Source organism: Lactuca serriola, chromosome 1 (genome assembly GCF_051521515.1).
Source record: "Lactuca serriola cultivar US96UC23 chromosome 1, Lser_US96UC23_V15, whole genome shotgun sequence".
Classification (NCBI taxonomy): domain Eukaryota; kingdom Viridiplantae; phylum Streptophyta; class Magnoliopsida; order Asterales; family Asteraceae; genus Lactuca; species Lactuca serriola.
Window position 1 is genome coordinate 137434026 of NC_136408.1, and position 24132 is coordinate 137458157.

A 24132-nucleotide genomic window follows, 5' to 3' on the forward strand; every position below is an offset into this window, starting at 1 on the left:
AAAAAACCATGAAAGCCTCCAATAAATCCCCAACATTTTCGTTGTTTGTGTATATATACTCTCTCGCGGTCTCCCTTCGTTCATCGTCGACTCACCCTTTCCCAGGTTGACTTACTGCTCATCTTTCATGGCCTTCGTCTCTGTTCATTTTTCCTCTGTTATCGCCGCTTCAGGTTTATGTAATCTACTTACAAAGCTACTTTTGCTTGTCTAAGAATTTCAGTTATCAATCACAGATCACATGATAATCATTTCAATTTTCATAAACACGTGATTAAAAATTTGTTTATTTCAGATACTTTTGTTTAGTTTACATATCAGTTACAGTCCAGCTAGCACGTTCTTGCTTGAAGTCCAGAATGATGAACAAAACTTTGCGCACGCAGACTGGGAAATTCTCGGATTCTCGAAAATTGCTTCCTCAATCACTTTATATTTTGAACTCATAAACACCATTTTTACATTTGATTCTTTTTTGAATGATGGTATCTGTTCCTTAATTGTAAGCTAAACACTCAAAATCAAGAAGCTTACATATTTGATTGTCATAATTCTTAGACAATCAAATGAAAACCTTATAGTTGATGCCAAACTTCACTGGAAAAGAAACATTACGAGGGAATTTTCACACTAACACGAGTATCTCCATTGTCAAAGGAGTCTTTGTTTGCCACCTGGTTCTATCATGTCCTGTCTTGCATAACAAGCGGGGCCTTAAAGCATTAGTAGACAAAAAGATTCAAAGCACTAGAATCCCCATTCAATAGTTTTGTTAGGGAGTTCGTAATCTTTCTTTAAAGTTACTTTCTAGTAACTCACATGGCAATATAATTTTATTTTACATCAATACTTTGGTATTAACAGATGAGATTTAAGTTGCATATTGTAATCAATAATTTGCTATTATGCACAGGCATTTTGTACGGGTGCTGACATTAAAGAACAAGTTGTCAACTCATAATTTATTATGGTGGTTCTATCTGAACTCCTCTCAAAAGGATCTTCATCTTCTTCATCAACTCATGGTCTTAGTTCATCTGCTCGTGTTCCTACTTCATCAACTCATGATCATAATTCATCAACTCATAATCATAGATATGATGTATTTTTAAGTTTTAGAGGTGTTGATACTCGTCATAGTTTCACTGATCACCTTCATAAGGCCCTCATTGATGCCAATATCAATACCTTCTTGGATGATGAAGAGATTGAAACTGGGGAAGATCTGAAACCAGAACTGGAGAGTGCAATTAAGGCATCCCAGGCTTCTATTATAGTGTTGTCTAAAAATTATGCTTTTTCAACATGGTGCCTCGATGAATTGGTGTTGATCCTGGACCAGCGTATGACATCCAACCATATTGTTATCCCAATATTTTATCATGTGGAGCCCACACATGTCAGGAAGCAACAAAGTAGCTTTGGAGATGCAATGGCTAAGCATAAACAGACAATGGAGGCAGAGAAAAATGCAAATAAAAGAAGTCAATGGGCTCAAAAGATGGACCGATGGAATAAAGCACTTTTAGAAGTAGCGAATTTAAAAGGAAAGGACGTAAATGGAAGGTAACCACTTTCTTACCAATATTCATCTCCCTATGTTTTTCAATAAGTTTTTCTAAATCATCAAATAGACATATATTTGATGTACTAGGATATATAGAAGATGCACGTAACTGAAAACAAGTTTTCAAATATGTGATCTCATAAACTAGTTCATATAGATCGATTAGCCATTCTGATAATTTTTACATGTTATGCATTTTGTATTTTATCATAAGTTAGTACATTTAGATAAACCATGTCCACGATTTTACATGCTTTTTAATTTAAAAACCAAAGTTTGATGGGTTTGCTATGCGTCTACTATCGATTATACCATACTATCTTCAAATCATAGCGCCTTTTATGATAAATAAATGCTTTAAGTTGTATGTAGTAATAGATAACCTATAATTGTTTCATGGCATTTTGTTCAAATCCATGCAAAACCACATTGATGGTTAAGTTTGATCGTCTTGTAGAAACATAGTGAAGCTAGTTGGCTTATTAGTGAAATCTTGTATTTCGTTGGTTGCTTTGGTCTTATCATAAACAAATATGTATGACCTTATCTATTAGCGAAAATCGTGTATTTCATGGCATTTTGTTCAAATTGATGCAAACCACGATATGGTTTTGATTTGAGAACTCAATTAATAATAACCACTACGATATAATCTTAGTTTGGATCTTTGAATAATTTAAATCTTCCAATTTGGTTCATAAGTTTTGCCGATTGTGTTTTGACATTATTATATAATCAAGTTTCAGGTTAGAGACGGAGTTTATCGAAGAAATTGTGAAGGGCATCCACCGTAGATTAAATGTACACTTAAGGAGCATTCGACCGCAACTTATTGGGATGAAGTATCATATTAACTTTGTAACTTCATGGTTGAAAGATGGATCCTCACATACGGCAGACATACTTACTATTTATGGTATAGGTGGGATCGGGAAGACATCATTAGCCAAACATGTCTATGGGCTATATTCCCGTGAATTCCACACAGGCAGCTATATTGAAGATATCACAAGGAAATGTAATGGAAAGTTTAATGGGTTGCTTGATTTACAAGAACAACTCTGCAATGACATTTCAAAAACAAGTTCAATTAAAGTGCATGATGTTTCAGCATATACCTCAAAGATAGAGAATGCACTAGCCCGTAAAAGGGTGTTTCTAGTTCTTGATGATATCAGTACTCTTGTTCAGTTGGATGCATTACTTGGAAGCAAAGGCTTTCATCCCGGAAGCAAAATTATAATTACAACAAAAGACAGTTGGTTGACGGAGAGTTGTGCTTCATTCAAAACAAACATGAAACCCAAGCATGAAAAGCATTTGCTTCAAGGCTTAGATGATTTTGCATCACAAAAACTTTTTTGTTCCCATGCATTCATGTGCAATGAACCCAAGGCAGGATATGAAGAGGTGTCCGCTAAGCTTGTCAAATATTGTGAAGGACATCCATTCGCTCTTGAAGTTTTGGGAAAGTCTCTACATAATCGAGATGTAGCTTATTGGGAAGGGTACATTGAAGGGCTAAGGAAAGAAATTAGTTCCCCAATAAATAATGTCTTGAAAATGAGCTTTGACTCCTTGCCATCAAAAAACGATAAGGAGTTGTTTAAGCATATTGCTTGTTTTTTTGTTGGAATGGATAGAGATGTTACTGAAACAATATTAAAGGCATGTGGTATAAACACTAGATCTGGAATCACAAATCTCACTGACAGGTGCCTCCTTAGTATAGGATGGAATAATGAATTGAAGATGCATCAGTTGGTTCGAGAAATGGGAAGATTCGAAGTACGTCAAGAATCACTTGACAAGCCATGGAAGCAAAGTCGATTATGGTGTCATAAGGAGTCATTTAGAGTATTGAAACAAAAAAAGGTAAAGTGGCCATGTATGCTATCAGTAATGAGTATACCCAAAATATATTTTGTTGCCTAATTTATTTATATGCATTCTGTTTGTATTACTTCTTAGGGCAAGGGAAATCTCTTAGGCATTGCCCTTGACATGCGCATGCTTGAGGAAGAGAAGTTGGGTGAATCATATGAGCTAAAAACGGACGCATTAAGTAACATGGATGGCCTGATGCTACTACAACTCAATTATGTGCACATGCATGGGTCTTATGAGAACTTCCCACGAGAAATAAAAGCTTTGTGTATGCATGGGTTTTGTTTAAAGTCTATACCTACCGACTTTTGTATGGAGAATCTTGTTGCTCTTGACATGTCATATAGCAATATTGAATCATTTGTTGGTTGTATTAATTCACAACGAGTTGAGAAGAGGCAAAAGGTAGCTTATCTTCATATATTATTCATCAATGTTGAGTTCATGAAATTCGATACTATCATAACGTTTTTTGACTTCTGCAGTTGGATGGATCATGCTTAAAAGAGAAAAAGTTGCTTGGATCATTGAAGATTCTTAATTTAAGTTACTGTAAACAACTCCGTAGTCTTGGTGACTTTGTCCAACTCCCTGTACTTGAAAGGTTAATAGTTAGAAATTGTATTGGTTTGCTTGAGGTTTGTGAATCAATTAAGCAATGTGTTGAACTTGTGTTCATCGATCTAAGCTATTGCAAGAAGCTTGAAAAAATTCCAAGAAACATAGGCATGTTGAAGAATGTTAAAACAATGTTGGTAGATGGTTGTAGTCTTGGTGAATCTCGAATCCAGATTAGGGATATGGATTCACTAGAACTGTGCAAGGCTAACAACATTCACATAAATACAAGAACCTCTTCAGCCGCCTATGTGGGTGCTATACGAAGGGATTTGAAGTTTTTAGCAGTTTCTTTACCAAGGTCTTTGGTAAGGTTGTCACTTGCAAATAACAATTTGTCCACTGAATCCTTTCCCATGGACTTGAGTTGCCTATCCATTTTAAAGGAATTATATTTAGATGACAATCCTATAGACTCCATGCCCAGTTGTGTGAGAACCCTTCCTAGGCTTGACATACTTAGTATGAGGTACTGTGAAAAATTGAAGACAGTTGAGCATCCTCCATGTACACTAAGCAGGTTGTTGCTGAATTCTCATTATCATGGGTGTTTTGTTGAGAAACTTGTATTTGATCCGAAAATGTCCCCATTAGAGATATCATCAAACTGCTGGATAGATTACATATATTTGTCATATGAAATTGAAGGTATGATAAAAATTCAACCAATGGTATGTGTTGCGGAAAAGGTATTACAGAGCTTGGGATGGAGTAATTTAGACTTCCTTAATGGCAAGTGTATGGGAACTAATTCTTCATCAGAATCCGGAATCCAGGTTCTGTTCAGTTACTGTTTGTGAATATGTATAATATAATTATTATGCATGGTGATTAATTAAGGTGGTTGTGTTTGGCAGACGATGTATTATGAATTTGGAATATTCAGCACAATGTATGAAGCGGGGGAGATACCGAGTTGGTTTAGGCATAGAAGTGAGGGGCCATCAATATCATTTACCATCCCATCATCATCATCATCCCCAAACAGCCTCCTTACAGGAATCAACTTCTCAACTTCATGCTCTATAAAAATAGACAATTCAATTCAGTTTCTATGTGAACAGTTGATTTATTTCCCTAATTGGCCAATGATGACAATTAGTAATATGACAAAGAAGCGCACCTGGATATACGAACGTCACAGGGACAGAGTTTCTGAGGGTCAATGGGTGTTGTTAAGTCATTGGATGTTTGGGAGGAATGAGATGGAGGCTGGTGACCTCATTACTATTACAGTTACAGAGAGGCTTTATGAATCTATAAAGGAGTGTGGGGTAAGTCTTGTGTATGAGGATGATGGAGAAGAAGAAGATGTGTTGGGTTATTACAAGTCATGGAATCATATAATTGGTGGAGATCTCTCTCCTTTTCAAACTACAACAGGACAATACATCTTAGAACACCAGCGATTCTTTTCAGACGGGATTCTCTTGACTTTATATCACCGTAAATTTGTTGCAGACGGCGCCAGATATCAAGGTATTGGTGTGATTTTTGTTAAATATTTTATGAACAGTTTAAATAGACGGATATTGTCCCATTTATTTTAATAAATCGATCATAACTTAAAATCTTTTAAACATATGGAACACACATATGACTCAAATCCACCCACGTATTATTTGTTTTATTGATAACCTATAATAAGATAAGATTTAGTTTTTATATAATATAAAAAAATAAAATTTGTACTTTTTATTTTTAAATGTATGGAACAAAGTAATGACACGTTTAAATCGGTAGATTTGTTATGTCAATGATAAGCCCCTACCCTGATGAGTAGTACTTGAACTTTTCACTTTCTAGAAGATTGTTATATAACAAAATTGTAGTAACAAAAGCTATTGCAGAGTCCCTTCCTCTTGAAAGAATGGGAAAACCCTAATATATCATTCATTATCAGTACTACTCATCAGGGTAGAAGATTGTTACGTGTTTTTGGTTGCGAATGTTTCTGCTTATTCTCTTTACTCTGTGTGGGAGCTTATCAGTACAATTGGTTAAGTCTTTTGATATGTTGGATCACATAATTATATCTATACCAATACGACTACTTTGTCCAAGTGGGTTGTTTGTGAACAATGATTAACATATCACTTTTTTATCTGTTTTCAGCACAAAAGGAAAAGTGTTGGTTCAGAGCTTTATCACCAAGGAATCCTGGCATAATTGGTCGTGCAAATGAGGTATACCCTTTGACACCCAAACCTTTCTCTCTTCAAGTGAACAAAGGGCTTACACAACCAAATATTACGAATCAATGTTCTCGATTGAAAACAATATATATACTTCTGAGTAACTATCCGTTTTCATTGCATTTTGTATTATATATCTCTATGTACTTGTGTAGCATTTAAGGTTTCTTACATTCCATTTTATTCATAGGGAAAGGGGGAATCTTCAAGGTCTTATCCTTCAGAGGAAAAGTATTGACAAAGAGCAACATGGCATCAGTAGAAAGTAGATGCATTCCTACCATTAGTAAGATTTGATTGTTCAAGTTTAAATGAATTTCATTAAATATCCAAGTTTAGTTATAGCATTAGTTTAAAATATATCTATCAATTTACTAGGAGATAGCGATTTTATACATAATTAAATAATATTTTATTTTATTTTTTTGATCATTGGAGGCAAGAAATCAATATGAAAAAAATATAGCGAATTAAAAAAAAAAATTAAATCGAATCAAAATTATTTTCATTATGGCTTTTCAATTGAACCGGAACAAGTTAGGTTTTTGGCTCGGCCACGACATAGAATAACCGGAACGATGAATGAAAAAACATGGGAGTCATGTTTGAAGCTTGAGGCAATTACAAATTTAGTCGGTTTCCCTAACTACTTTTCATTTAACAGCCCAAAAAATCAACTTTGTTTTTTATAATAAACATAGAAACCGCAGATGAGGCTACCTCATGCGGTTTTGTCACCTCCTCTTCGGTTTCGTCATAGGTGGCAAAACACGTCTTTGGTTTTGTCTTCTCATATGCGGTTTCTTCATCTCATCTTCGGTTTTATTTTCCACTATAAAAAACATTCTTTGAGTTGAAATCGTAGATGAGGCTACCTCATCAACAACTTCCTCTTTACCCGTCTTTAGTTGTGTTCATGTTTTGTCGTTCATGGTTTCATGTTTTGTTGTTCATGGTTTCTGGGTTTCGACGACTAAATCACAAATTGGTATATGCCTCATATTCGGTTTCATAGACTCGTCTTCGGTTTCGCTCATCTTATTGATTTTTTTAAAGACAAATTAAAATTATATTTACTTATATACCAGTTTTTTCTCTGAACAGTGAGATCGGCGCCGTCAGCCAACTCAAACACCACAATTTCGTACAACCTTATAAATAGATGGACCTCTATATAAAAAAAATATTAAGTCATTCATCGAATATACCATTTTATTTTATTTTATTTTACAATATATAATAAATTTAGTTAATATCCTTATCTACTATATAAAAAAAATAAAGATCAATATTGTCATATGTCAATTTCTCATGAGTTTAAAACTTGTCATTTCGTGGTATTTTGAAATAAATAATATCCGCATGTAAATTTTTGATTTTTTCAATTTTAAAATTAAAAAGTCACATAATACTTATACTTATATAGATATGTAAAGTTTTAGATGTAATAAATGTGACAGTAAATTGAAATGGATATGTATTTCCCTCATTGTTTCAAAATTTTACTTTAAAAAATAATTAAGGTTTGCACTTTGATATTTAATCTTTTTTTAAATCAACCGATGTAATATATGAGTCCCAGACTTGGTTTAGTAATATATTTTTGAGTAAATTACACGAATCGTCCCTCGGTTAGGTATCAAAAAGCACGTTTAGTCCCTATTTTTAAAAATTACTCGAACCGTTCCTATGTTTTCATTTCCTTTCACAGTTAGTCCCTATCATCATTAGTCGTTAATGGGTTCTATCTAAGTTCCCCAAAAGCAAGTTTAGTCCCTCGTTCTTTTAAATTTATCATTTTAGTCCCTCATTTATTTTTAAAAGACTACATTGCCATTTTTTTTCATTTATTTATAATTTATCAATTAATTAGATTAATTATAAATTTTAGAAGGTTATATCATTTTCATCTCTCTCTCTCTCTCTCTCTCTCTCTCTCTCTCTCTCATTTCCTCTCTATTCCATGTCCTCTTTCTCAATTCGATCAAGTATCTCATATCATCACCAGCAACCATCTTCGTTCACCGTCGACACCTTCACTAACCACCACCCGTCACCACCAAATTTGATACTATAACCAAAATCTAAAGCTCAAACCCAAATCTAATACTAGAACCAGAATCTGGAACTTATAATCAACACCAAATCCTAATCTAAAATTTGTAATCAACACTGATTTTCGAGATGAAGTCCCCAATCTGAAAATCAGTCATGAAATTCGTACATCAATGTAAAATACAGAGGGACTAAGATGTAGAATCGACACCCTAGATTTGTGTCCTATCTTCTTTCTCAACTCTTGTAATCACCACTTATAACCATCGGAGAAGACAGGAGAGTTTTCGAAATATAGATATGCGAATGGAGTATAGATTTGAAATCTAGATGTAAAAGGGTTGTTGATGGCATGCCCTAATACAATTGTCGAGGACAATCTAAGGTTTACCAAAGATTGGTTGCTCAAGGACAGTTGGAAGTATAGTGATAATTCTGAAAGGACCATATTGACATAATCTGTAAGGAGGCAACTCTTGTTCATAAGTGATAGTCAAAAATGGAATCTGGAAATGTTTCAAAGTTAGAATTTTCAATCTGTGTAAGATTAAGGAAACTTAATGCAAGAAGGATGATTCCAAGGAGCTGATCTCCTTTGGAATACTCTGTAATGATTGTTGTCAAGTCTTTCTGACTTTGTGCATAATCATTACAAGAGGATCAATGCATATAAGTTTAGAATCTAACAGATTTCAGTAAATGACATGAATTTGGAATTCTTGTACTTGCAGTAAGGATTTGGGAGTGTGAAAAGAGAATCATTGAAGTTATGTTCAATGGATCTAGTTCACAAAGTAAAGATCATAGACAAACATAGTATGCATACTTGGTGTATGACATGACTAGTGTTTAGAAAACATAGTGTACATGCTTGGAGCACAGGACAACTATTGTTTTAAATTCAAGAATAAAGTTGATAGCTGAAACAGTATACAATGAATAATGTGTAATCATATGGTGATAAATAAAAGGTGTTTTTATTTATGTTCATAGGTTTTGATACCATATTGGATTCAATTATTATTGTGTTTCATTTTGCATGTTTTCACTTCCAGAATAAACTAGGTTATTCTTCCGGAATGACTAAGTTATTTAAACCATCCACAGTCGGTCATATGTTGGAAGTAGATATGAATCAAGACTATCATGGGTTGGCTTGTAGAGGTGAAAGATATTGGACAAAGGGCTACAACACACATGAGTGCTCATAAGTTCTAAGTATTGGATTCAACCCGCGCTCATTGGAATCACTTCATGGATTTTATCACGAGTGATCATGAGACGATAATATTTTATATTCTTCAAACCTAGAGATATGAGTTGTTACCATGATTTGGTTGTACATTGATTGCACGAAAACGCATTCGGTAACTCGGTGTTATAAAACGTGCCTTTGTGTATGATTCAACAAGTAGTAGAACAAGCCATATGAGTCGAATTTTATCCATTCCTTTTACCTTCGGGATAAAAGCGATATCTGTGGGCCCCTCGATGATTTAATGATGACAAATGGAAGTGCTCGGCCGGGCCAGGACTGATTTGATTTGTTCAATTAGTCAGTCATCATAAATCGGAAATCAGGAAACAACAAATGGACAGAGAGAATGATTATAATCCATGTCTCAGTTCATATGATATCTAGAATGGAAGAATATATGATCCCTTATCTAATGGAGAAATCATTGACAAAGGTCAGAGTTCGACAGAAGCTTTTGAGAGCTATGATTTCCAGTTGGTTCCTGAAGTCATACACAGTAATAGCTTTAGACTTATCCAAGTGGGAGACTGTTGGATTAATGTCTAAGTCCATAACTATAATTGGTAAGACTTGACCCGACCCGGCATGGTCCATTTGGGTTGCATGGCATCATGCATTTGGATAGACTATAATGAGAGAAATAAGACACTTATGGTTATTAATATATTATAAGTTCTAGTATATTAATAATAAGAATAATAAGATTATTTAATTAGTATTGATCAAGAATTAATCTAGGATTAATTAAGTGATCAAAAGAAGACTAATTAAATATATGGATTGATTGTGTAAATCATCCATACTTATATAGTGGGCTAATGCTCCATGGATTATCTAGTTGGGCTAAAACCCATATGATGCTCCATGGATGCTCCATGGTGTATTTGTACCCATGGATCATGGAAATGAAAGGCCATGTCAATTAGGGCTTACATGGTGTAACCCTAACTATATATGCATCTTATTCTTGATCAAAATCGGCCACTAGAGTGTGTAAAAATAAGGGCTAGCCGATTTCATGAGTTGTGGATTTCTCTCAAGTTATTCCAAGTGTATTTGGTGTTGTGTGAACCATTTGAGGTGTCACACTTGGGGCACTAGGCACTCAAGCTTCATGAAGACATTCTACATCAATGAGGTATGTATTCTATCTTGTTATATTGATAGTTTTGTATGCTAGATTAGGATAATACCTTGGATGTTCATATTTGCATGTATAATAGAGAAAACATAGATCCAAGGTATTTAGGGTTGCATGTACACTTAGGAGTGTTAGAATGCTCAAAACCCAAAAAATGTGTACCGTCAAGATAGCTAACCAGTGAGATAGAGAACGCTAACTTCGTACCTATAGATTGTATCCTCAGTCCGGACGATTATTCTATTTCATTCGATTTGATGGCAAACTTTTCATGAAATGCTTTGATGCTAGGTTTGACATGTAATGACCGAGTCTCATTAATGTTGTTATTATTGACTTCAAAAGGGTCGCCCGTCTAAATCTTTCCCCCGACCCAACTCTCGTGATCTACGGCATCAAACCTAAACCCAACCTTCGCATCATTTCGTGCATCGAAGCTTAAAAAGTTTTCCCAATAGGAGTGCCATGCATTCTTTGTCTGTGTAATCATCGGAAAACGAGAAGTCTGCATCTCTTTCCCTAATGTCTTTCCCGATGGATTCCCGAGAATTCCTTCCGAATGTCTAGTCTAGTCTCGCACCGGCCTAATCCCTGGAACTACATCGTAACCAAACCTCAGTAAGAATGACGTGTCCAAGATGATGACCAAGGATTAATATGATCACTACGAGTTAGTAGTGGTGCCCTTTGGTCAAATCATTTTCCCTTGATCATGTAGCTAAGCAAAGGAGTCATACCCGTGAACCTTTCCAAAAACTAAGGCGATAGGGAATTAGTCGGCACCAGAAATACCCATAGAAACCTATCGATTCTTGGGTCCCATCGACTATTATCGCAGACCTACCCATAAAATTCTTCTAGAGCCATCAGAACCTTAGCTACTCTGCTCTATGAAGATGTACCTTCCTATTGGAGTGTGTGTCCTGTTGAAGGCTTTGTCCCAGAAAAGCATGACATGCTTTGAGAAGTACGAAATACTTCCCTCTTGATACATTAGACCCTTCGCGATCCTCGTAGGATCGATTCTGTAACCTTCAAACTTTGGATGCCCTCAGAACTTAGTAACATTCATCTGGTACTTCACGTCTCGGTCCTTAAGAAGTATCTACCCAACGAAACCCTAGTAATTCCATTGATGAGATCGAAGTCAACGAAAGTTTGAGCCTCCACGGGAGAACCAATTGAGATCATGGATGGAAAGATCAAATGTACGAAACGAAGACACGTCCCGATAGTGAGGGTTCGCTGGAACGTTTGTAACAACCCGAAATTCATATCCCTAAATGTAACCCTTCTCGCAACTCGTTCCGATCATCCAATCGCCGTTTCCGATTTCGTTTCCGTTTCCGAACTTTTATTAAGTCGTTAATGTGGATTTTTATTTTATGACTTAATAAGTGTCTTAATAACCTTAGAACTCATTCTAACGTCTCATAATAATGATCGGAACATTTCTAGAATCAACCATATCGGGTTACGGCAAATTGGTCGGGTGCGACCAAAAGCCCCGTCTAACGCCGGTATCGGGTAGAATTCTAACGTGTCCCGAACTTGGACACTATTTAAAGTGATCCAAGTCTCCATTTTGAAGCTTTTGCTGCATTTTACAACTTTCACTCCAACCTCTCTCCTCAAACTAGATTTAAGGATAAAAATCTCAAGTTTAAGGCTTCAAATCATCAAGGTACCTTCCCTAATTTGTTTTGCAACCTATCTAGCCTTCAAATTCGAGTTTAAACCATGGATTAGGGCCATTACCATGAGTTTACGGCCCTAGAACTATCCTAGTCCGTAAACTCATATAAATGGGGTTTTTGGAGCAATAAAACCCTTCCAAACTACAAATGGACCTTAGTTATGGCTAGATGACTTTATGGAATGAGCTTAGAATGCCTTGGACCATAATTTAAAGCCTTGTATATGAGTTTACGGCCCTGGAAGGTGCCTAGGCCGTAAACACATATTTAAAGGGGTTTTAAGCCATTTAACCCTTCCAAGACACAAACAAGACTTAGATATGATTTTTAGAATATTGGATATGGACCTAGAACATCTTAAACATAAATTTTGATGGGTTTGTGTGAGCTTACGGCTAAGGCTTGTGCTTGGGCCGTAAACTCCTTAAACTTGGGTGTAAACACATTTTCAAGGTGTTAGAAAGCCATCCAACACCACGAAAAAGCCTTGGAATAAATCATAGGACCAACCAAAAATAATTTAAGGGCTTTAAACATAACAAAACCTCACATATGAGAGTTTATGGCCATAGAACATGCTCCATTGCCGTAAACTCCTAAAAGGATGTCAAATGGTGCCCAAAATTTATTTCTAGGCTTGTAGGAATTTTTAGAATCACATGTGATTAATTTTGAGACCTTAAAAACACTTATTCATGGGGATATGAGAGTTTACAGCCATAGACCCCATGCCAAGGCCGTAAACTCCCTTAAGTGTTGTATTTGGTGATTTTAATCCATTCCAAGCCTTAGATAAAATTATTCCAAGCATTTCCAAGTGTTAATATCCATTTGTGACCCCTTAAACACCATAAACCACCCCACCATGAGTTTACGGCCGTAAACTCATGGGGAATCGGTGTTTAGGCCGTAAACTTCATTAGGGAGTTTACTCTTGGGGAGTAAACGCAAATTCCAAGCCCCTCGCTTCAATTCCCATCCGTAGATGTCACCTCGGTCGCTCCAAACGCTCGTTTTGAGGTGTTTAACCTCGTTCGAGTATAATGTTTCATATAATTAGTGATTGTAAATCTAATTAGATATATATGGACATTATTTCATTTTACATAGGGACATCGCGAGTAATCAGGCCCCAAAATGACGTTTAGTTTCCGAAATCGTCGCATTTCCGAGTCCGGTGAGTTCATACCCCTACTCTTTTTCTGTGTTTTCAATGTTTTCAGGGGGGAATACAAGCAAAAGTACAAGTGTATTTTGTATTTAAACTGATTTTCAACTCAATGGTTTGACTTACTAAATGTTTTAATTTCCAAAGATTTGTGATAACTGACGTTTCGAATTGCAGGTTAAACATAGATTTCTTTTAAGAGTTTTATAACTACATTCTTTTTGAATAAGAAATCATACTAATCATATTTAAGATCAACGAATATGAATACGAATACGAATACGAATACGAATACGAATACGAATACGAATACGAATATGAATACGAATACGAATACGAATACGAATACGAATACGAATACGAATACGAATACGAATACGAATACGAATATGAATACGAGTACGAATACGAATACGACTACGAATATGACTACGAATGTGATTACGACTACGAATGCGATTACGACTACGAATGCGAAATGACGCCTTTGGTTGACACTAAGACTTCGAATATACAATTAGTGTACTCCTTGAGTGTCACCAGAGTTTCGAATCTAATATGAAAATACGCGTCTGGACCTCTACTGAGTTTCAAATATATCTGCCTCAGAATGTCGACAGAGCTTCGAATACACAACTAATATACTCTTTTGGAACTCTGCAGAACTTCGAAAATACTGTAATGTACGCTTCTGTGTGATTTCAAAACTTCAAAAATACAACTAAGTTAGTAGATTATAGTCATCCGAATGTAGAATAACTAAGGGTTTAGAACACATAAATAATACTACTCACATGGTAATTACTAGTACTTCGAAATCAGACTTAAGAACCAACCACAACACATAGGAAAATATGGGATTTTCCTGGGATAACATAACAACCAGTAACGAACCAAGATACAAATAGACAACTCAACACATAGGAAAATATGGGATTTTCCTAGGTAGTACAACAACACATAAACAGATAAAGTAACCAATGAATAACTAAAACTATAAGGAAAATATGGGATTTTCCAGGAATGACATAACCAACCGTTTTCGAAATTGTAACAAAGGATTACCAAACCGTTTTCATAAGAAAATATGGGATTTTCTTGATCAACAACTTTTCCAGAAAGTAAAAGAAAATCGTTCTTTTCAAAACTAAACCGCTTATGAACTCACCAGCTTTATGCTAATTTTCAAATCGCTTGTATTCTCAGGTTAGCGTTAGACAGGTACACCGCAACCATCTGGAGAAGACGGAGTGTCCCGAAGACTCGTCTTTACTTTTGTTTATATTACATATGTAAAACACTTGTATAACTTTTCCTTCAAACAGATGTAAACAATATTATGTAATGTAATGTTTTGTGTTTACTGTTTTACTATGTGCATTGGATTTGATACTCAACATGGATTCAACCCCGGAAATGTTTCCGCCTTCGGTTTTCGGGGTGTGACAGATTGGTATCAGAGCCCTTGTTTATAGTGAACTGGTATACCAAAGCTTACATGGTTTAAGACTATAAACATTAAAGGGCCTAAGTGCTCTGAACTAAAAGTATACTCTACGAATATAAGTATTTTCTAAAAGTATACAAGTATACTGACCGTCGAGATTCGTAACTACAAGTAGAACAAAACATAAGTAAATGGGTGTTGTATGCTGCAGTTAAACCTGGGCAGTTATGTAGTCGTGTCTAGGATCAATATAGCCTGGCCAACTATATTCATTCGAGACACGGCCAACATGTGTTTGGGATTGACTGTGGTATGCGGCATGCCTAAAACTTACCCTAATACCACAAACATCGAACCAGCATCGTATCGAACCATGAAATACTATGGGAGTATTTCTCGAGCCGATCCTTTGTAGAAATCCTCGTATACGCGTTGTTCCTTGATCATTCCCTTAGCGATAAATCATTTGCCTTGATAACTCTTTCCTGCTTTATCACTTAATATAATGTTATATCTGTCTTGATGAGATATCCCTTGATCCATATCTCTTGATTCAATTCAGAGGACTTATGATCCTCTCTTTCCTGATCTTCTTAGATCAAGATGCCTCCGATGAAAAGACCCAGCTCAAAGAACACCAACAACCCTCCGCCGCCACCACCTCCTCTTCAAATCGATCTAGAAACACTTCAGGCAACCATTTCTGCCACCATATCAGCTCTTCTACCTCAACTAAACCACAATGGTTAAGGAGGTGGTTCCCAAAACCAAAACCAAGAAGGTAATCAAGGACACCGGAAGGAGTGTTCCTATAAAGACTTTATGAATGCAAAACCCACATTCTTCGATGGCGCAGGGGTGTCATTGCTTTAAATCGGTGGTTACAGAAAATCGAATCTATCTTTGAGATTTGCGCCTGTTCGGAATCTGATAAGGTGAAATTTTCCGCCTGTACGCTCACCGATAAGGCTTTGACTTGGTGGAACGCCCGAGTCAAATCCCTGACTCTACCTGTAGCTAATGCTATGGGATGGGAAGTTATGAAGGAACTACTATGTGCGGAGTATTGCCCTCGGGGTGAAATCCAGAAGCTGGAAAATGAGCTATGGAACCTAAAGATGAAAGGTTCTGATATCGCCGCTTACACTTTAAGATTTGATGACTTGGCACTTCTTTGTCCGGGTATGGTTACCCCGGAAAGCAAAAAGGTAGAAAGGCTCATCTGGGGATTAACTCAGCCGACCAAAGGGAACGTTATAGCAGCAAAGCCGGATACCTATGACAGCGCCAAGTGTTTGGCACAAACCTTGATCGATCACAATGATGATCAAGAGGAAGCAGGCACCACTCCCGAGCCAACAGAAAAGAGTGGCGAGAAAAGAAAGTTTTGGAGAAAGAAGAAGAAGAAGAGTCAGTCTTCCCCAGAACCCTCAAAGAAACAACAAATAGTGGCAGTCCATGCTGCCACTACCCCTGCTGTTGTTTATGTTGTCAATTCCACATCTCAAGTACCTGTTACCGGATATGTCGGTACCCTCCCATGGTGTGATCGATGTAACTATCACCATCGCATCCCTGGCCCTTGTCGTGCAAAGTTCTGTAGAAGCTGTGGCCAGGAAGGTCACCTCACACGAACCTGCAAAACCCCAACCCCGTCAAGTAGTCAAGCTTCCGGAGCAGGTATCGGTCAAACCTGCTACAACTGTGGAGAGGTCGGGCACTATAAGCGAAACTGTCCAAAGACAGTAACGTCTGGCAACACCGGGAGAGTCCTAACTATGGGGCAAGAAAGGACAGCCGCCGATCCCACCGTTGCCACAGGTATATTTTCCCTTGTTAAATTTATATGCCTGTGATTCTTTTTGATTCTAGCACTGAAAGAAATTCATTAACCATCCATTTGAACATCTTCTAACCCCGTCGTTTGCGAGTAACCGAATATGTATATCTTCGAGATGGTTATCACGTGAGAGCGAGAATGCTTGTGTCGTATCCGTAGATTGTATTCTCAATCCGAGCGATATTCTTTTCCCATTCGACCTAGTGGCAAACTTTTTATGAGATGCTTTGATGTCACCTTTAGCATGTAATGACTGAGTCTCATTCATGCTGTCTTTCCTAGTTTCGATAAATCCATTTGTTCCAACCTTCCTCCGACTCGACTTTCATGATCTTCGTACATCAAAGCTTAAAAAGTCTTTCCATGTATTTCTCGTCCGAGTGATCATCGAGAAACGAGAAGTCTACGATTCTTTCCTCGATACTGTTTCCAAAGAATTCTTGAGAATTCTTTCCGAACGCGTAGTTCAGTCTCGCATCGACCTAATCCCAGGAAATTTCCTCGTAGCCAAATCTCAGTGAGCGATGTGTGCAAGTCAGCAATCAGGGCTTGATACGATCACTACAAGGTAATAGTGGCGCCCTTCGGTCGAACCATTTCCTTGGTCATGTAGATAAGCAAAGCAGTCATATTCGTAAACCCTTCCAAAGGCAAAGGCAATAAAGAATTAGTCGACACCGGGAACACCCATGGAAACCTGTCGGTTCTTGGGTTCCGTCGACTATAATCGTAGACTCACGTAGAAGTTTCCATTAGAACCATCAGAACCTTAGCTACTCTGCAATGTGAAAGCATACCCACTTGTTGGAGGTTCTACCCTGGAAAGACATAGTACGCCTTGGGAAGTACAGAAAACTTAACCTGTGGAACCTTAGACCCTTTGAGATCTTCGTGAGGAATCAATTCCATAGCCCTCTCCGAGCTATCTTCAGGACTCAGTAGCAACCATCTGGTGTTCCGCACCTTTATTCGTAAGGCTTGCCGACCTGACGAAACCCTAGTAAATTCCTTTGAGGAGATGAAAACCAATGAAAATCCGAACCTTCGTGTCTGAATCAATTGAGATTGTGGATTGAGAGGTTAACCATGCATAACAAAGCCACAACCTGACAGTGAGGATTCGCTAGAATGTTAAGCGGAGACCAGAAGCAGTAAATTCATCCTTATATCTCTTTTCACTTCGTGATCTGTATGCAAATCTTTGAATTTCGGGACGAAATTCCCTCTAACGGTGGGATAATGTAACAACCCGAAATTCATATTCGTAAATGTAACCCTTCTCGCAACTCGTTCCGATCATCCAATCGCCGTTTCCGATTTCGTTTCCGTTTCCGGCCTTTTATTAAGTCGTTAATGAGGATTTTTATTTTATGACTTAATAAGTGTCTTAATAACCTTAGAACTCATTCTAACGTCTCATATTAATGATCGGAACATTTGTAGAATCAACCATATCGGGTTACGGCAAATTGGCCGAGTGCGACCAAAAGCCCCGTCTAACGCCGGTATCGGGTAGAATTATAACGTGTCCCGAACTTGGACACTATTTAAAGTGATCCAAGCCTCCATTTTGAAGCTTTTGCTCCATTTTACAACTTTCACTCCAACCTCTCTCCTCAAACTAGATTTAAGGATAAAAATCTCAAGTTTAAGGCTTCAAATCATCAACGTACCTTCCCTAATTTGTTTTGCAACCTCTCTAGCCTTCAAATTCAAGTTTAAACCATGGATTAGGGCCATTACCATGAGTTTATGTCCCTAGAACTATCCTAGGCCGTAAACTCATATAAGTGGGGTTTTTGGAGCAATAAAACCCTTCCAAACTACAAATGGACCTTAGTTATGGCTAGATGACTTTATGGAATGAGCTTAGAATGCCTTGGACCATAATTTAAAGCCTTGTATATGATTTTACGGCCCTGGAAGGTTCCTAGGCCGTAAACACATATTTAAAGGGGGTTTTAAGCCATTTAACCCTACCAAGACACAAACAAGACTTAGATATGATTTTTAGAATATTGGATATGGACCTAGAACATCTTAAACATAAATTTTGATGGGTTTGTGTGAGTTTACGGCCAAGGCTTGTGCTTGAGCCGTAAACTCCTTAAACTTGGGTGTAAACACATTTTCAAGGTGTTAGAAGCCATCCAACACCACGAAAAAGCCTTGGAATAAATCATAGGACCAACCAGAAATAATTTAAGGGCTTTAAACATAAAAAAAAAACCTCACATATGAGAGTTTATGGCCATAGAACATGCTCCATTGCCGTAAACTCCTAAAAGGATGTCAAATGGTGCCCAAAATTTATTTCTAGGCTTGTAGGAATTTTTAGAATCACATGTGATTAATTTTGAGACCTTAAAAACACTTATTCATGGGGATATGAGAGTTTACGGCCATAGACCCCATGCCAAGGCCGTAAACTCCCTTAAGTGTTGTATTTGGTGATTTTAATCCATTCCAAGCCTTAGATAAAATTATTCCAAGCATTTCCAAGTGTTAATATCCATTTGTGACCCCTTAAACACCATAAACCACCCCACCATGAGTTTACGGCCGTAAACTCATGGAGAATGGGTGTTTAGGCCGTAAACTTCATTAGGGAGTTTACTCTTGGGGAGTAAACTCAAATTCCAAGCCCCTCGCTTCAATTCCCATCCGTAGATGTCACCCGGGTCACTCCAAACGCTCGTTTTGAGGTGTTTAACCTCGTTGGAGTATAATGTTTCATATAATTAGTGATTGTAAATCTAATTAGATATATATGGACATTATTTCATTTTACATAGGGACATCGCGAGTAATCAGGCCCCGAACCGACGTTTAGTGTCCGAAATCGTCGCATTTCCGAGTCCGGTGAGTTCATACCCCTACTCTTTTTCTGTGTTTTCAATGTTTTCAGGGGGGAATACAAGCCAAAGTACAAGTGTATTTTGTATTTAAACTGATTTTCAACTCAATGGTTTTACTTACTAAATGTTTTGATTTCCAAAGATTTGTGATAACTGACGTTTCGAATTGCAGGTTAAACATAGATTTCTTTTAAGAGTGTTATAACTACATTCTTTTTGAATAAGAAATCATACTAATCATATTTAAGATCAACGAATACGAATACAAATACGAATACGAATACGAATACGAATACGAATACAAATACGAATACGAATACGAATACGAATACGAATATGAATACGAGTACGAATACAAATACGACTACGAATATAACTACGAATGTGATTACGACTACGAATGCGATTACGACTACGAATGTGAAATGACGGCTTTGGTTGACACTAAGACTTCGAATATACAATTAGTGTACTCCTTGAGTGTCACCAGAGTTTCGAATCTAATATGAAAATACGCTTTTGACCTCTACTGAGTTTCAAATATATCCGCCTCAGAATGTCGACAGAGCTTCGAATACACAACTAATATACTCTTTTGGAACTCAGCAGAACTTCGAAAATACTGTAATGTATGCTTCTGTGTGATTTCAAAACTTCGAAAATACAGCTAAGTTAGTAGATTATAGTCATCCGAATGTAGAATAACTAAGGGTTTAGAACACATAACTAATACTACTCACATGGTAATTACTAGTACTTCGAAATCAGACTTAAGAACCAACCTCAACACATAGGAAAATATGGGAGTTTCCTGGGATAACATAACAACCAGTAACGAACCAAGATACAAATAGACAACTCAACACATAGGAAAATATGGGATTTTCCTAGGTAGTACAACAACACATAAACAGATAAAGTAACAAACGAATAACTAAAACTATAAGGAAAATATGGGATTTTCCAGGAATGACATAACCAACCGTTTTCGAAATTGTAACAAAGGATTACCAAACCGTTTTTATAAGAAAATATGGGATTTTCTTGATCAACAACTTTTCCAGAAAGTAAAAGAAAATCGTTCTTTTCAAAACTAAACCGCTTATGAACTCACCAGCTTTATGCTGATTTTCAAATCGCTTGTATTCTCAGGTTAGCATTAGACTGGTACACCGCAACCATCTGGAGAAGACGGAGCGTCCCAAAGACTCGTCTTTACTTTTGTTTATATTACATATGTAAAACACTTGTATAACTTTTCTTTCAAATAGATGTAAACAATATTATGTAATGTAATGTTTTGTGTTTACTGTTTTACTATGTGCGTTGGATTTGATACTCAACATGGAGTCAACCCCGGAAATGTTTTCGGCTTCGGTTTTCGGGGTGTGACAACGTCAAGCGGAGACCCGATTAAACTTGGGAGCGTGAAGATCCGAAGTAGCAAATCCATCCGTATCTCATTCCAATTCATGATCTGTATCTTAATCCTTGAATTTCGGGACGAAATTCCCTCTAACGGGGGGATAATGTAACAACCCGAAGTTGTCCATCGTCGAAAACCCGTTCTACCCGTAAAAATCCGCCATTATCAATTCATTCCGATTTCGTTTTTGGGCTAAATTATTTAAAGTTATATGTTTATTGTAATCTCATGAGTGTCCAAACCCCTTAGGAACTCATGAAATTAGCCCAAAATGTTTAATTGAGAAATTTTAGAAACATCCTCGTCGGGTTACGATGACTTAATCGGGTGTGACCCAAAGCCCCGTGTAATTTCGGTATTAGGTAGAATTCCACCGTGTCCAAATCATAGAACCTATATAAAGGGATTTCAGCTTCCATTTGAATCTTTTGCTCCCTCTCTCTACTCTCTCTCTCTCTCTCTAACCTCTCTCCTCAAATCATGTTTAAGGGTCCAAAATCATCAATTTAAGGCTTCTAATCACCAAGGTATCTTCCCTAACTCCTAGTACATCAACTTTGGCTTTCAAATTCGAGATTGAATCATGATTTAGGGCCTTATTCATGTGTTTACGGCCCTGGAGCATGCTTGGGCCGTAAACACATATTAAAGGGGGTTTTAAGCCCTTAAACCCTTCCAAAACACCATTGAGGCTTAGATATGACTTGTAGAATATTGGAATTGGCCTTGGAACACCTTGAACATTAATTTAGAGGAGTAAACATGAGTTTACTGCCCAAGAACATGCTTGGGCCGTAAACTCATTTACTTGGGGAGTAAACTCCTTCTAATGTGTTAAGATGCCACTTAAACACACCATAAGCCTTGGGATAAATTCTAGAAGCAACCACAAACAATTTTGAAGCCTAAAACATAAAGAAATCAACTCCCTAAGGAGTTCACGACCATGAGGGGAGTCATGGACCGTAAACTCCTAAAACCATGTCCAAAGACACCCTAAATTCCATACAAGGCTTGGAAAAATCAATTGGAATCACATGTGATTGATTAAGGACCCAAAACATCAAGGATTTTGTGTGAGGGGGAGTTTATGGCCGTAAACTCCATGTTTACTGCCGTAAACTCTAATAAATGGTCCTTAAGTGAGTCTAAATTCATCCCAATGCCCTAGATGTAATCCTAGCTAAATTATCCTTATGTTATGAAGCCATTTAGCATCCAAAAGCATCATCCATGAGTTCACGGCCGTGAACTCATGTGGATGAGGTGATAAGGGCCGAAAGCTCTAGTATGAGTTTACTCTTGAAGAGTAAACTCAATATCCAAGCCTTATGTGTCCTCAAATGCCACCCGGGTCCTTCCAAACACTTGTAAGGGAGTGTTTCCGCAACTAGAAGTGTTTGTCCCTAATAAATAAATAATTCAAGTCCTAATTAGATACAAATATGTATCTTTTCATAATTCATAGGAACCTCGTGCATTTGCAAACCCAGAACTGACGTTTAGGATCCAAGCAGACACATTCCTCGTCCGGTAAGTTCATACCCCTACCCTTTTTCAATGGTTTTTCAATGTTTTCAGGGGGGAATACAAGCAAACTACAAATGTTTTCAAAACATAACATTGATGTATTTCAATAAATATTTGGCAAACTTATAAATATCTTTACCCCTTATGTATTATGCTGAGCATAAGGGATGATTTATCAACTACAACTATATGAAATTCAATAAAGGAAATAATCAATCTAATCAAATTATTATGGGAATAATCTGGGGACCTTTAGTTCTTGTTTAACGAATATTGATATATATAAAGTTATTAGATAAACTATGTCTGATTCAGTTTATCTCTGTTTCATTTAGACTGTATTGCCAAATAATTTCATTATATATAATTGTATTCACTGTATTATGTTTCATAATGTTTAATATGTTTGATATCGTATGAGAACTCCATGAATAATGTAGTACTAGCTTGTGAGTTTCGTCATTACCCTTTGGGTTCTCAGTAATCCTCCCCGGAAGTGTAACCAGAGTCTCCTGGAGGGAGAGCGTGGAATTTGTGAATAGATCTATTCAGGACTGACAATCCCACACTTTAACTGCTAGCTACAGTTAGGCGGGCACGCCTGGGGTGACAAATTCTGGATATCGTCCGACGTCTGACGAACGTCAAGGAGGTCTCGTTGTCATATCAGCATGGTTACTCGACTCACAATACGTATTAATATAAGTTTATTCACGGTTTGGGTTTGGTTTTGTATTTGATTCGATTTCATATCTACTTACTATCTATAGTTTCTATATCCAGTACGGGATGATAGTCCCATGGTTTTTAGTCTATTGATTTTGTATCTAGTGCGGGATGTTATTCCTATGGTTTTCAGTATATATATATATATATATATATATATATATATATATATATATATATATATATATATCTTATATCTAGTACGGGATGATTGTCCCATGATTTCAATATATATCTTGTACGGGATGGTAATGCAATGGTTTTCAACTTATATCTAGTACGGGATGATAGTCCCATGATTTCAATCTATATCTTGTATGGGATGGTAATCCCATGGTTTTGAAACTATATCTAGTACGGGATGATAATCCCATGGTTTTGAATCTATATCTAGTACGGGATGATAGTCCCATGGTTTTCAATATATATCTAGTTCGGGATGGTAGTCCCATGGTTTACAATCTATATTTATCTATATTTTCGTGTATATCAAACTATCTTGTATCTAGTACGGGATGGTAGTCCCATGGTTTTCAAACTATTCCTATCTATAGATTCGTGTATATCAAACTATTTTATATCTAGTTCGGGTTAGTAATCCCATGATTTTTAGTATATAGTTTTATGTATTAAACTATACTCTGTGATATTCAACCAAACTTGCATTTAGGAAAATATGGGATTTTCCTGGGGTAAAATACAATACATAATCGAATTGG

General features: G+C 36.8%; 1 protein-coding gene across 2 annotated transcripts; it reads left to right on the forward strand.

The window, feature by feature from the left end:
- Positions 1-65: 65 nt before the first annotated feature.
- LOC145099186 (disease resistance protein RUN1-like) lies at positions 66-20959 on the forward strand. Of its 2 annotated transcripts, XM_079036781.1 has the most exons (8): positions 66-1566; positions 2314-3442; positions 3539-3859; positions 3940-4848; positions 4930-5551; positions 6188-6258; positions 6458-6553; positions 20884-20959. In XM_079036781.1, exons 1-7 carry the CDS (start codon positions 968-970, stop codon positions 6503-6505), a joined length of 3699 nt encoding a protein of 1232 aa, XP_078892907.1. In that variant the 5' UTR covers positions 66-967; the 3' UTR covers positions 6506-6553; positions 20884-20959. The 2 variants fall into 2 exon arrangements, with proteins under 2 accessions (XP_078892907.1, XP_078892905.1); XM_079036779.1 differs by lacking the exon at positions 20884-20959 and having other exon boundaries at positions 2308-3442; positions 6458-6699.
- The last annotated feature ends 3173 nt before the right edge of the window (positions 20960-24132 follow it).

Coding starts and splice junctions, on each gene's coding strand:
- LOC145099186 (XM_079036779.1), top strand. CDS start 968: ATGGTGGTTCTATCTGAACTCCTCTCAAAAGGATCTTCATCTTCTTCA. Junction 3,443..3,538: donor GAGTATTGAAACAAAAAAAG/GTAAAGTGGCCA, acceptor ATTACTTCTTAG/GGCAAGGGAAATCTCTTAGG. Junction 6,259..6,457: donor TAATTGGTCGTGCAAATGAG/GTATACCCTTTG, acceptor TTTTATTCATAG/GGAAAGGGGGAATCTTCAAG.